This window comes from Phyllobates terribilis, unplaced genomic scaffold (assembly GCF_046119375.1).
Source record: "Phyllobates terribilis strain yellow unplaced genomic scaffold, ASM4611937v1 Scaffold_3__8_contigs__length_932513732, whole genome shotgun sequence".
NCBI classification, from domain to species: Eukaryota; Metazoa; Chordata; class Amphibia; order Anura; family Dendrobatidae; genus Phyllobates; species Phyllobates terribilis.
In genome coordinates, this window is record NW_027362763.1 from 734,666,217 (window position 1) to 734,681,416 (window position 15,200).

The 15,200-nt window shown below is 41.0% G+C and overlaps 1 protein-coding gene across 14 annotated transcripts in view; it reads right to left on the bottom strand.

Annotated features, from left to right (window-relative positions):
* Nucleotides 1-15,200, bottom strand: part of NRXN1 (neurexin 1) — a 1,901,072-nt gene that overhangs the window by 978,445 nt on the left and 907,427 nt on the right. For all 14 annotated transcript variants that reach the window (XM_073672110.1, XM_073672115.1, XM_073672114.1 and 11 more), the window contains one exon: nt 5,578-5,961. In XM_073672110.1, the coding sequence (XP_073528211.1) occupies nt 5,578-5,961 (384 nt within the window). The remainder of the gene's footprint in view (nt 1-5,577; nt 5,962-15,200) is intronic.

Sequence of the window (15,200 nt, forward strand, 5' to 3'; positions counted from 1 at the left end):
CAGGGTGGAACACATTGCCTACCTAATTGAATGATTTTGTAATTTAGTTGACAGTTTGGTTCAACCCTCTGCCAACTTCACTCCACCAGCAAAAGAGCAGTCTGCAGCATCAAAGTTGGCAGCCCATAGACAAAACGTTTCTGAAGTGTAACATCGATTCTGGGATTTCTTGGTATATGTATCGTATATGGTTGAAAAACGTCTCTAAAATAAAATCTTATCTTCTGTTTGTCACATTTTTCTTGCTCCTGTGTTAATAGTTTAACATATTGGAGTCTACTCTACTGTGGATTTCATAATGAACCGTGGCAGACACAGCTCTTCTCTCTGACCCACCTGCCTTTAAAATGAAGCTTGTTCATAAGTCAAGCATAAAATAGCACGAGATTCAAGATTTGGACAATATTACCTGATAAACGTGAAGATTCTTTCATTGTAATGCATTTTCTCAGTCTTCAGGTCTTTTAAGTTAGGAATATATTTCATTTTACCTTAGAATACCTTTTCGACTGTCTGCTTTTACTGCTATCTCCGTAAATACTGAGAGTGGGAAACTGCAGCTGCATCCCCCTACCCGCCCTCCACTGCTGTCCTCAACTATTAGTTTTACACAAACGACGGAAGGAAGGGGGATTAGAACATTTGCAGATAAATGGTAACCACTGGCTGCTGGAATGGGAAGGAAGGGTCTTTTTTTACCCACATAACACTATATAAATTATAAACCTTTATTTGAAAAGGATTTATCTTCATTTGAGCGTCCCATGTAAACTTACGGTATATACAATATATTCCTTTTCAAAATGAGTCAGAACATGTAGAATTAAAATGTGATGTCTTCTAACTGTTTTTCTGTTTTTAACGTCCCTTTTAATTAATTCATATGCGCAGGGGATCAGACCAAAAATAAAAAGAATAATCCATAATTAATTTTTCATACTGCAGTGAGATATACATAAAATAATTGTATTTTTCATTTTTTTTCCCTAAGCCTAGCTAGTCAGTATGTACCTTAAACGATTTTGGAGAGGACAAGTCCTCCTTTATTATAGTAAAGAACGCTGTATTTTAGTCTTTGTTTCTTGTTTTCTTGTTTGATTTTCTTTTAAAGTCTACATCACAATCTCAAACACTGATTTCAAAACACTATCTTAGTAAGAAGAGCTCAATGAAACCCCCCAGGGCTCCTTGTTTGTAGTTCCTGCTGACAATCAGAATTTTAGATATCTCAAGCAGATCCTGTGTGGCAGCACTTAAGCAAGAAAGACATCATGGGGCGCCCATTATCTTGTGCTTTCCTCCTTTCTATCTACGAGGATTTTCATGAAACAAGATATATTACTGCAGTGATATGCATTGTATGGCGGTAACATTACATCTCCTTTTATAATATGCATTGGCAGAGGAGTGGGACATAAATACCTGGTGATAATATAATGTGCTGGCTTCTCAAAAATTTACTACACTACAAAAAGATCAATGAAAGGGATGAGCGGACCCGTGGAAGTTCGGGTTCTGGTACCTTACCCAAACTTTAGTCCAAAACTGTACCCGAACTTGAACCTGAACCCCATTGAAAACAATTGGCACCTGAACTTTGGATCTCTCTCTCTCTCTCCTCCTGGACTTCCCCCGGGACTCTGAACATTGAAACTGACTTCCGGGAGAAGTCAGTGCTCGGAGATTAGCACCGGCCGCTAAGTGTCTGGTTCGAACTCCGAACTTTTAAATTCGGGCTCACTCATCTCTACTCATCATCTGATGTCATAAGAGTATCTTGCATGACATTACTGCAACTTATTGGCTCAGTACTCCCAGTGACATCACCAGCTCCAATCTGGGGACTCAGGTCTTAAGCCCCCTATAAACATTAGCTAGAGGTCGGCCTAACTTTAATTTGTCTGACAGCTATCCTCATACACAGGAATGCTCGGATCTGTGTTTTCTACGGGAGAGCCTTCGCCAGACCCCTTATCTTCCAGAGAACAAAGGGCTTTCCTAAGATATCTGACATGAAGATCCTAATCTTCCTCAACATCATCAGTCAGGGAAGAGTTGGGAGGCCACTGTATACATTAGATTATTGGAGGGTCCCACCGACATCGTTGGATTCGGCCAACTGTAGTCTAATATGTATATTTTGACATTTAAAGTATGCTAAAACATTCACAGAGTTATAGACACCTCCGGAGCACTAAGCAAAGGGTGACATGAATTTGGGAAGGACGGACCAATAACTCCTGCAGTTTTGTATGTATAGCTGTGTAGATTTTAAGCAGGGGTGGCCCAGCTTAAATAGGAAGGAGCACAGTATGTGTGTGCCTAGTGTTTTACTGTTGCCAGGGTGGAGTTTATGAAAAGATATACCTTCCCAACTTTTCTCTCACATCCTCTTTCTCCCACCAGAAAAAACGGTGGAAACATTTCCCAGCCACTTGTCCTGTTATAATCACTATTTTACTTCTGTTTATTTAACCATTACTTGTATAGAGATGCATGTTTTATTCTATTTGTTGAATTAGCTTTTATATATCTGGTGCTATGTCTAATTCTATCATGGCTATAATGAGTTAAAGTTGTCATTAACCCTAAGTCCAAGGGAAGGATAATTCTTTAACCGACGCATTTCAGCAGTTAAGCCATAATCATATATTATATGATTATATATATTCTTTGTGGTGTACAAGCTATGATGGTTTTTAATTGAAGAGTTAAAGGCAAAGTTTTATTTAGAGTCACCTTGTTTCCAGCGCTGGAGATTGTTTTCCCTTTTTGCAATATACTCCGACCTGCACCATGCATTGACTGTGTCATATCCAGGTGCATCAATTCATGGTGAGCTGACTTTCTCTCTTTTTGCAATCCTTTAGCTATGGTTTCCTAAAGGTTTTCCCCATAAGGGTTTTTTCCCTCTCTTGAGTGTTGTAGGATGTCTGGATTAGTTGGAGGCTTGCCTAGTTTATTGCCCTTTTTATGTATTTTGCAGGGACACCTAATTTATAAGCTCATGGCATTGAATTAAGTGTAAAGATAAAACAAAAAGGAAAAGTGGCAAATGTATCTGTCAAGGGACAGTCATGGCGAAGTTGCAGAAAAGTTATGTTGGACTAATTTTAGCTAATAGAGGCAGTAAAAAGTCATGGTGGTCAGCCTGAAGGATGTCGTAATGGTAACTTCATTCACTGGCATGGTGGTTCAACACAAGAATGAGGATCTTCAATAGGGTCATTGGTACCCTTAAATTTAGCTTTAATGGCAAGCCAGTGTGTGCCACCCTTTATAGCTGTCTGGCCTAGTGCTGTAAGTCGGATACCTGCATATCACAGCATTGGTGAAACCCAATGGCCTAGCACTTCACCTCACTTCTACAGTGATCATTTTAGTCTTGTAATTTAAATAAATTTGTGGACATTTAAAAACCAATGTAATGTTTTTTTTGTGAATTTATTCTAGTGTCTAGGTATAATGTAGTTATGAGGGTCAGTGAGGGTCTAGCTCATATCCAAAAGTCATAATTGGTTGGTGTCAAACAAACCTCTGAGGTACACTATGGCAAGCGCCTATGTAGTTTGCACAGCATGGGCATTTTTGTGTGCCTTACTAGACACCTATAAAAAAAAATTAAGAGCAAGGCTTTATTAATGGTATGGGTCATTTTTTGTGAGAAGAGTGGTCTAAAATCAGTCAGCCAACAGGTGGTGTAATAAAAGACAAATGTCTAACATGATCACGACGCAACAACTCTATCACGAAAGATACGCTACCAGATAATATTCATAAATCTGTCTAATTGTGTGTTTATACACAAAATCACAATATTGTACCCCCAAAGCAATGATCATACGTTGTGCTGTATAACATGAGGACAATACTGATCTCCTGGGAGTGGTATGAAGTGTGTCCAAGGTGGAGAATCTCGGGTATGCACAAGACAATTTATTCATCATTGGGGTATTAATTCTCGCTTGTCCTAATTTAATGTGAGCTAAGTTCTTGTAAACCAGCAGCCATGAAAGGCACAAGCTTTTCACAAATAGAAGAGTCCTGGAGAAAGCTGTCACATTGGGATCTACGCCTATTACCATGACAACTGGGTAAATGAATGTGCGTTCTCCATCTCCTGCCGTCTACTTGAAAAGACACAGAAGCACGTCTCTAATTAAACTGTGCCAATTACCTACAGACTAGTACAGTGGGGGCAGTCGAAAAAGAGTGCTCCCATCAATACTTTGGAAATGACTTAGAAGATGGCAAAATTACTTTCTTCTCTATGATATTAGAAAATGTTTAGATGAAGATGTATCTTCCATGTGATGCTGCTCCTGGCTGCTTCTTCTCCTTCATTACAACACTCTGCTTGTGATGCATATTAATGGCTTCTTTAAGAGTCAATGCATCTTAAATGCCAATTTTACTGTACCTAAGCTTAAGTAAGATACTTCCCCCAATACCTTATGCCTAAACAAAAAGGACTTATTTTTCCAGTCTGACTTGGTGTGCATTTATTCCTATTGTCTCCTGTCGGTGGTCTGCTCTGACCACTGCTTGACCTCCACCACCATCCTGACTTCCACCATTGGCCCAACCCAGTCCGACTATGATTCCAACCTTCCATCTGCCTTGCCATCATGAAAAAGAAAATGTCTGCCCATCTATGTTTCTACCATTAGTCACAGAGACTAATCCTGGGGTAGTGACCTGAGAAAAGTGAAGAATGAACAATCCTTTTTTTTCATCTCCCTGGGTTAAACCTAATTCATATCCGCTATTGACCTAGTGGGTCCATGTCTCCAGTCGGCTATTATTTGTTTTGGCAATTCTAAAGTTTATAATATAGTACAACAATTTTCTAATATTAAAATGTATAAGTGTTAAGAAAGACAGCTGATAATGTATTTAAAAAAAATGTTACCAACTGGTTATTTAAATACTCTGTCGTTCTGGCCCAAGGCTCCGTGGTTTCCCTTCTGGCTTTGGTTCATAGTAGCAGTGATGTGTCTTGCTGACAAGTAACTGGTGCGGTGAGTTCACAAAACTATATTAATCATCAGAATAAAAGGACTATGGCAATCTATTAAACACAATGCCCTATCAAACAGGAACTTGGGCCCATTTGAAAAAATTGGGCTGTTTTAGATATTCTGCTTGTTGTGCTTGCACTAAAGCCATGAAGCCTGAGGGGCATCCCAAAAGATCCTCTTGCCCCTTTGGCAAAATGAGCATTATAGTTGATGTATGATAGATTACCCTAATTTTACCAAATTTTGCATTGGGGTAATGGAGACTCAAGTTCAGGCTCTAGTTGGGAGTAAAATTGTAGCCTGGGGCGGACATATCATTTGTGCAATCTGTGCAGCCGCACAGTGGCCCAAGGGGTAAAGGGGCCCACTTTTACCATTAAAGAAGGGGGAATTGAGCATTACGATGATCTACTAGACAGAAAAGTGTTCTGGTACAGGGGCCCCATTATTTCAAGTATTTTTGAATGCTATAGCAAAATAACATCACACACGTGAACCTATTTAACCTTTTAGAGTTAAAGTAGAAGTATGCCAACAGTAATAAACAAAAACTAACCTCTTTCACAAGAACGGCCAAGGAAGCCTGTACCCGAGCAGTCACAGACAAATCGGTTCCAACCATCTCTACATACTCCGTTATTTTTGCATGGATTGTTAATGCAAGGTTTACTAGTTTCTTTCGAACAGGATGGTTTTACTCCAGCTGTGCTTTGATGTTCGGCCATCTGGCGTATGTCTTTGCTCTGACCATCTATAAATAAATCTCTTATGCATCCGACATATCCATAGTTCAGAAGAGCGGTCCACACTTCAGTGGGAAAGACCAAACCAGCTTTATTTTCAGGCAAGCCTCCGAGATACAAGTCGTCATCAAGGTCAAGGATTTCACTTTCTCCAGGGGCAGTGTAAGGCGTACGTAAAGTATTGACAGATATGGTACCTGTGTGGACAGAGAAAGCAAAAGGCAAAATAAGATATTAACAAACTATGTATATAACTATCTAGAGCAGTGTTCCCCAACTACAGCCCTCAAGAGCCACCAACAGATTGGGTTTTCAGGATTTCCTTAGTATTGCATAGATGATAATTCCATCACCTGGGCAATACTAAGAAAATCCTGAAAACATGATCTGTTGGTGGCTCTTGAGGACTGGAGTTGGGGAACCCTGATCCAGATAATCAAATTCATGTTAGATTGGCATTTTGTTATCAGCATGTATACTCGTTATTATACTCACCTAATGAACCACATTATTTCTGATTAATGTACAGGTAGTGTATACAGATAGGTCCAATCACATTAATAGCATACACGTTATGTTATGGTGATCTGCGCTATTTGTGAAGCATGATGGTTCTCATTCACCTGGCTTTCATGTTGGTAGCTGCTACAACTATATTAATGAACAATAAGTTTACAGAACTATTTTTTTTTTGAGGACTCAAGGCATGCCAGTCTGACGCTGACACAACAATTCATGATTTAAGGGTATCTCACAGAGAGAACACCTGTGCCAACTCCTGACGCACTGGCAATAAGTATATATCACTTGTGAAATACTAACAAAGTCCTTAAAGGGAACCTGCTAACATGAAAATGGCATCTAATCTGCAGGCACCATGTTATAGACCCAAGGAGCAGAGTAGATTGATATATAGTTCTATTAAGAAATTCACAGGGAAATTAATAATAAGATAGGTAGAAAACAATTTCATTATGCAAATTACATAGCACCCTATTAATATTATAACTGCGGATCAATATAGAAGAAACTCCTACTCAATGATACTCATAAAATGAAAAATGAAGTGCTGACTTCATATGAATATTCAATTAAACATCATTTTATTACTCACAAAACTAAACTTACAACATGTTTTTTAGCATGATAAAAAAGAAGTGAACATAAAGAAAAAATAATGTATCCCTGGGAAAAGACATATGGGCAACAAGTTCTCAGTTACAATGCACATCTCTATATTTATGACAAGATATGAAAAGGGAAGAAATAGTTCAATATACCTAGTAGCTAAAATCACTACTCATATAAATCCCATACTCATATATATCGCATATATGTATATATATTAGCCACAAGAAAGTAAAGTGCATGTGATCATAGTCAATGAAACGTACCCATAGTAAAGTGCTAGTGCAGCCACCCAGGCGAAAGATCATTATATGCAGATGCACCTTGCTGTTATATAGTTAGGATGGTGAGTGAGCAATATCATGAGAATTATATGATATATGCACATGCACTTTATTTTCTTTTGGCTAACATATATATATATATTACACAAAGAAAGCTTTCATCACTGATAGGAATGCCCACTGGACCAAATAAGCAAGGATGGTCTCACTTACTAAGTATCTGTTCTTAAGGAGGATACATCGCATGGTTTGGGTGCCACATGCAATTAAAAAGTGCTTCCATTTGCATAGGCAAATGTGAAAATCAGTGTCAATGGCAAACTCATGCACTCATTCATCAACGCTCATGGGCATAGCGCAAGGGTGAATGAGTCAGCGACACCATGACATCGTACCCTGAGATGTTTTTGCTCTATTTGCTTTATTTTTTTTCTGATTTTTTAACTTAATTATTAGATGGGAATTACAGATGAAAATTTCTATAAATAATTATTGTAACCGTACATAATCTAAGGATGGTTTCACACATCTGATGTTCACTTTCTGAATAGAGACCGTGATGTCCAAACTGGTTTTGGGTCTTCAGACTTAAAATCAAAAGCTTCATGTATGGTGGCTATGAGACTGTTTAGTGAGGAGATCGGTTTGCCGGTTCGAATATTGCGATCCATACTTGGACCGTGAATGTTGAATGTGTGAAACCAGTCTAAGATACATTTTAAGCATGAACCCAACAATGCTAAATACTGTTCTCATGTCCACACTTTTTTAGAACAAGTATTTAAATAAGGTTTAATTTCTTTTACTAGGATGAGCTCTTAAGTGTGTGTAACAATTATGCAAATTTGAGCTTTAATCAAGCTAAATTATTAAAGCTGATTTCAATAGCTGGGAATAATATATGACTTCTATCCTCTAATGAAGTTCTCTGCTTTCATTTCACAGCTCCATCACACGGAACACTACCTATCGAAGGTCAAGTCTCTTTGGATTCAAGGCTATTAAAATCGTTTTTGGAATTCATTACATTTGTAAATCTGTAGCCTTTGACCTTGTTCATCCATATTAAAGAGATTGATGGATAGATATTAAACTGTCAAGATGCTCATCTGCATATCTCCACCCAAGTATGAATAGAAACAAAAAAGCCAGATATGCATGGTGTCGTCTACAACATCTTTTTTATCATTACCACATTACCAACAAGCCTTTTTCTGACCAACATGAATCAACATTTATCATTGGTAAATGTGAGATGACAGAGCTCACCACCCATTGAGACCCCCATGATCACAAACACAAGAGTGTTAATTGATCTCATTTGATAGACAAAGTGATAAATAGACAAACTGTGATTTAAAAATTATGTTCTTTTGCCACTGAAAAATCGCTCCTAAGTGCCGTCTACTAAGCGCTCTCCACAGCCTGCTATCAAGTGTAATCTGTCTTTAGCAGCAGAGACACTGAGAAAGATTACAGGAAGTAGTGTCAGGTCTTTGTCTCTTTGCTCCTTCTCATTGGAGGCATAACAGGGATCTAAGGGATCCTGAGATCTCAATCTGAGTATGCGCCGTCTCCAGCGGCAATTTCCCGAAGTGAACTGAATGGGAAAGGGGACTCCACTCAATGCCGCGAACATCTAATGAACGCCCAGGAACTGCAGCATCGACCCACTCCTGCCGCCACCGGCCTCCTGAAGAGGCGACCCTGCCTCCTGTAAACCCGGTCCACAGCCAGTGAACCCCCCGTCCCCGGTATGCTCACTTCGGATTATAAAACACATCTCCATTTTCCTCCCAAATTTGGAGGAAAAAAGTGCGTCGTATAATCTGAAAAATACGGTAAATATTTTTACATTGGGAACATGAACATGAACTGTACATGAATTATTTCTGAAAATCAAATACTGATTTTTATGAAGGTAAATCTAAATTGCCAATAAAGTTATTATCGTATTTACTTTAGTTTTATAGCGCCTTCTAGAAACAAAAATTTTTTTTCGGTATGTATGCCGTATATTTATGAGTTATAACCAGAGAACAAAGAAAAACTCATAAAATATCACTTTTAATTATATGGGTAAAATACCCATATAGTAGCAAACCATAGGGTCATAAGGATATATAGCAAAACAATCTTAAACCACATAAAAATATTGTAAAGAAATATCTAAAGGGGTGGGGGATGTGTACTCACTCTCACTTACCCTACCTTGCCGCTGAGGTTGGCACCCTAAGTTCAACACGGCACCCCCTCTCAACATCGGCTTTCTCTTGTGACCCTAAAGGGACTGACAGTAGCACTTTAATTGGTGTTGGTGGTGGTTTTTAGTCAGTCAGTCCCTTTAGGGTCACAAGGGAAAGCCGATGTTGAGAGGGGGTGCCGTGTCGAACTTGGGATTTACGATTGTTTTGCTATATATCCTTATGACCCTATGGTTTGCTACTATATGGGTATTTTAATCATATAATTAAAAGTGATATTTTAGGAGTTTTTCTTTGTTGTCTGGTTATAACCTATAGCGCCTTCTAAATATGTATTTAGATAGGTAAAGTTGAACTGTGATTTTCTATTTCTGGCTTAGGGCAAATAACAAACTTCCATTCTTACATATCTGGTGGACATCACTCATTGGCACACGGGATAGAAATGCAGCACAACTTTCACCCACATCTCCTGGTTTGAAAATCCTCAGAATATTACAGTGTAAACATTGAGGATCAATTTTTACAAAATATCATTCAAATGCTGCAAAGGAAATCTGCAGTGAAAATTGTCTGTACTAAGAATTGTAATTATGCTGTGGATTTTGCAGTGGATTTCACCCTTTACAATACAATATGGAAACTCCACAGTGTTTCTTCAATGAAATCTGCAGCAATTTTTGCCTATGTACATTTCATTGCCGCTTTTCCACTGGGAAAATTCTCATACTCATTAGAATTTATGCTTAAAAAATACATTTTTTTTCTTTGTTAAGCAGAATTAAAAATTGTAGCATTAACTGTCGTATTTTGGAGCTGTAAAAGCGCTGTGTAGGCAATTTCACTCTCCACACCACCGTCATCAAAAGTACCAATCTCTTTCTGCTGATTCACTGATAATATTATTCAGTGAATCTGTATCTATTGCATAGTTAAGGTGCATTTAGACGGGCCAATAATAATCGAAAAGAACATTCATTTCTAACTATAAACCAGTAGAAGCCAGACGATGATCAATTGACACACGAGCGAGACGCCCATTTGTCGGGTGATCGGATCTATTATACCAGCATAAAAGTCATTGTTATTTGCAACAACTCACACAAGTGCAGCCGATAACTTGATGATGTACAGGGGCAAGATGTATTAAAGGGAATCTGTCACGTGAAAAAACAAAATTAACCTGAAGATATGGGGTTAATCTGCAGGTTAATAGTGTTCAAAATTGTATTCTTCCCGGCAGCATTCGGGTTTCAGTCATGGAGGTGGTACCGGTGTGTCTTCAGTCACCACTCTGTATATAGAGAGTAACCACACACACGGCACTGACTGACAGCCAGTAGTGATGAGCGAGCATGCTCGTTACTCGAGATTTACGAGCATGCTCGGGTGTTTTCCGAGTATCTTCAGCGTGCTCGAGTGTTATGTTTTAGTCACTCCATACTCATGATTTGTGACTGTTTGACAGATTTAATACATGTGAGGAATGCCTGCTTCTTAGGCATTCCTCACATGTATTAAAGCTGTCAAACAGTCGCAAATCATGCACACGGAGCCACTCAAACAAAACACCCGAGCACGCTGAAGATACTTGGCGAACACCCGAGCATGCTAGCCAAAAGAGTTAACAGAACATGCTCGCTCATTACTAACAGCCAGCCCTAATGCTGAGCCTGCTATCAGTCAATACCGGGGGAGTGTTTACAGCCGCTGCTCTCTTTGTCAGCAATGACTGACTTGTATACAGTCAACCAGCACTAATTAACGGGGCTATATGATTTAAATGCACCATTGGTGTACAGGGCTGTGGAGTCATGGAGTCAGAGTCATGGAGTTGGAGTCGTGGAGTCCATTTTGATGGAGTCGGAATAAAAATTTTTCATAAGAATTTGAGAAAGTTGTGGAATGTCCTATAAATGTCTGTTCTATTCCTGATCTAAGGATTTAGGCTTTTAGTTGAGATACATCTGTGCTGCACTTTATATACATGCTCAGTAGTGAGACAGCACTGTGGAGTCGGAGTCGAAGGTGGGAGTCAGGGAAATTGAGGAGTCGGAGTCGGGAGTCAGGGAAATTGAGGAGTCGGAGTAGGAGTCGGAGGTTTGTCTTTCCAACTCCACAGCCCTGTTGGTGTATGCAATATTTATACTTTTCCAAAAACTGTCAGGACCCCCACTAGTTAGGAAAAAATGCAAGGTGTCATAAATGTCTAAATCAACTTTGATAAACAGGAATGTTTTTGTAAACCTTTATTTACCATAGACCCCGCAATTAACAATTGTTCGTACATAGGTCTCTTTCTCCTTCTTTAGGAGTTAATATTCAGTTGAAGTTCTACATTACCTAACTAAATATTCTAGACGTATGTTGTTTCAATATCATGTTAATGATGGCTCAATTCCTATTAAACACCCTTAAGGGATTCTTCTTGAATATGCCTCACATGCTTGTAATAGTCCTGCCATCTCACAGAAGCTGAACTTTAATGTGTCATAGAGGCACAGCGGACAATGAGCACTGCATCTGTTATATTACCGCCGTTCTCTGTTCCTGCCTAGCTGGCAGTACTGTACAGCAGATCCAGCCAAAATAACTCCCACAGGTATGTTTTAATGAGCCTCTTCAATGATTCATTATTTCAGCAATTTTGTTTTCTTTAAGCCTGGTTGAAATAAGGGAGATACACAGTCACCACATTCTACTGCTTTACTTTTCCGAATTGTAGGAACCGTCCAGCCAAGAAAATTAACTAAAATTTTTATTTCTTAATTAACGTTATGTTGCTGTGGCATTCCTGAGATTTACAGAATGCTCACTGAAATCAAAGATCAAGGGCTCAAGAGTTTCTTTTTTTAGTTAATTAGAATGTGTTATTAACTTCTTTTAAATGAAGAATATTTTGCTCACAGTAGAAAATAATTTTCCAATTAACTTTTCTCTACAAGATATAAAGTATAGTATAGGGTTATAAATAAACGTGATTTACGCCTGAGGATACTTAGGGTACGTCCAAATGGGAAAATATTCATCTGTGGATTTTGTAATGTTACATCTGAATTTTGCTCCACATTTTAAACCACTAGATTTAAAAGATTGATATCTGTGGTTAAAATCTGCATCAGAATTTGACATGTTATGGATTTAAAAAAAAATTCTGCACGTCAATTCTGTAGCGTCGGCGTCCCTGCCTCCTGCTAGGCAGGGACGCTGTTCCCCTCACCTCTCCGCTCTGTGCCTGGCGTCTTCCTCCCGCTCTGCTGGCAGCGCGCGCTGCTTCCCGGCCACGGTGCCTAGGGCGCGCGCGCGCGCGCTCCCCCTCTCTTAAAGGGGCCGCGCGCGCTGTCCTAAGGAGTCCCCGGCCAACGGCCGGAAGACTTCACCATATATAAGGCACCTCCTCCAAAATGGAGGTGCCCGAGCAATGTTGTTGCAAAGCCTTCACTCTGCTTCAGCCCTCAGGTCCCGTTACCAGTTACCTGCCAGTCACCTGCCAGATTCCTGCCTTTTACCTGCCAGTCACCTGCCAGATTCCTGCCTGTTACCTGCCAGTCACCTGCCAGATTCTTGCTTGATACCTGCCAGATATCCGTTTACCTGCTTGCAAGCCTGCGGTCCAACGGTCTGCCTTCCGACACCTGTCAGTCTGTCTATGGACCAGCCTGCCCGCTCACCTGGGAGCGCTCATCTGCTACCTGCCTGCTAGCCTACCTGGAGGCTCCGCCATCACTTGCCGTGACCACCTGCCTGTCCAGAGACTCTTGTCTGCTCACCTGGGAGTGCTCATCTGCTACCTGCCTGCTAGCCTACCTGGAGGCTCCGCCGTCACTTGCCGTGACCACCTGCCTGTCCAGAGACTCTTGTCTGCTCACCTGGGAGCGCTCATCTGCTACCTGCCTGCTAGCCTACCTGGAGGCTCCGCCGTCACTTGCCGTGACCACCTGCCTGTCCAGAGACTCTCGCCTGCTCACCTAGGAGCGCTCACCTGCTACCTGTCTGCTAGCCTACCTGGAGGCTCTGCCGTCACTTGCCGTGACCACCTGCCTGTCCAGAGACTCTCGCCCGCTCACCTGGCAGCGCTCACCAGTCACCTGCCTGCTGTCCTTCTACCCAGAGACTGTCCCTGTCACTTGCCGTGAGTACCCGTCCTTCTACCCAGAGACTGTCCCTGTCACTTGCCGTGACTACCTGCCCGTCTTCCCTGGGAGCCACCCACTTCCTTACAAGGACCGCCCCCTTGTATAGTTGCTCAGAGGTTCCGCCTCCCAGACCCGTTACAAATTCTATATGTAGATGTAGTCTTAAAGCAGACCTTTCACCAAATTTTCACATTGAACTGGACGCACGATGTAACAGTAGCTGCAGTGGGGAATAAAAGTTGTTGTTTTTTTAATTTTGTCTCTTCGTTGCAGAGATATTATCAAAGTATTTGGCACATAATGAGTTAACTTTTGTGTGTTTGTGTGTGTGTTATCAGAGTTTTCACTGGGGTCATGCACTTCTTCTCTGTGCCTGTATGAGTTGCCAAATTACAGGCAGGCAGCAACATGGTAGAAAAAGAACATGCCCCCACCATAGCCTAGGCTTCTCAGTTTGTGAGATGTAAGGATACAGCTCTGATCAACTGGTCTAACCTCCTGCATGATTAGAAAGTGCTAGGAGATTAGAGTATAGATAGTGCACACCTTTCAGATAAAGTCACTGTGAGGGGAGGACCAGTGCATCTGAGTTTAGCTGTGTCACATTATAAACCCTTCAATCAGCTCTCCTTCTCTCATAGCACTATCAGCTTTGCTGTACTGCCCATTCCCCTACACTGCCTGTCTGGATATGAGTCTCACAATGTCTGTTGTGTTAAGGGAAATTTGTAATCACTCTGTACTCTGTAATTAGAGCACAACAAGCTATTATTATTATTATTATTATTATTATTATTGTTATTATTATTTATATAGCGCCATTGATTCCATGTTGCTGTACATGAGAAGGGGTTACTTACCAAATACAGACATCACTTACAGTAAACAAACTAACAATGATAGACTGGTACAGAGGAAAAAGGACCCTGCCCTTGAGGGCTTACATTTTAAAGGAATGGGGAAGGAGACAGTAGGTTGGGGGGGTTGCAGTTGCTCCGGTGTTGTTGAGGTGGCAGCAAGCAAGATACTCCTATGTGAGATGTAATGACACCCAGCTCTGCTCTCACTGCAGAATAATTACAAGATTATGTGAGCACAACAGAAGTAAGAGTGACTTATCTCTAGAAAGGCAATGTTAGGGGAAGGGCCAGTACAGTAGAGCTGACAGAGTTGATTGAAGTGTTTGTAATGTGACACAGCTAAACTCAGCTGTGCTACCTCTTCCCCACAGTAAAATTATCTGAAAGGTGATAGTGACGCACCACCTGGGCCAGTGCTGTGCAGGGGGATACCCGGAGCCGGATCGCTGGGGGTTGTAGTCCTCCGTGGCTGTGACCCGGTCCGTGTCCAGGGCGGTCAAACCAGTGGCAGTCTGAGTGTGATAACAAATGTCCGACTACGCCACCCGTGGATTGCGGTCAGTGGGGACCGCCGCTGAGCTGCAGACCGCTAAGGCTGATGTTGTTTGCGCAGCCGAGTATGGGATAACTTCCCACGGGAGAAGTATTGCCTCAGGGCAGCTAGTGTGGAAGATGGGAGTGATGGTGTGAGCGTCCCAGTAGTAATGGTGCTGGTGCGGCGATGAAACACAGAGACGTGTGGTGCAGTTCAGGGTCTTTACTGATGGTATAACGCAGACCCTCCCGGGAGTACTGGTTAGCAGTAGGGGCCTGGTCAGTCTGTA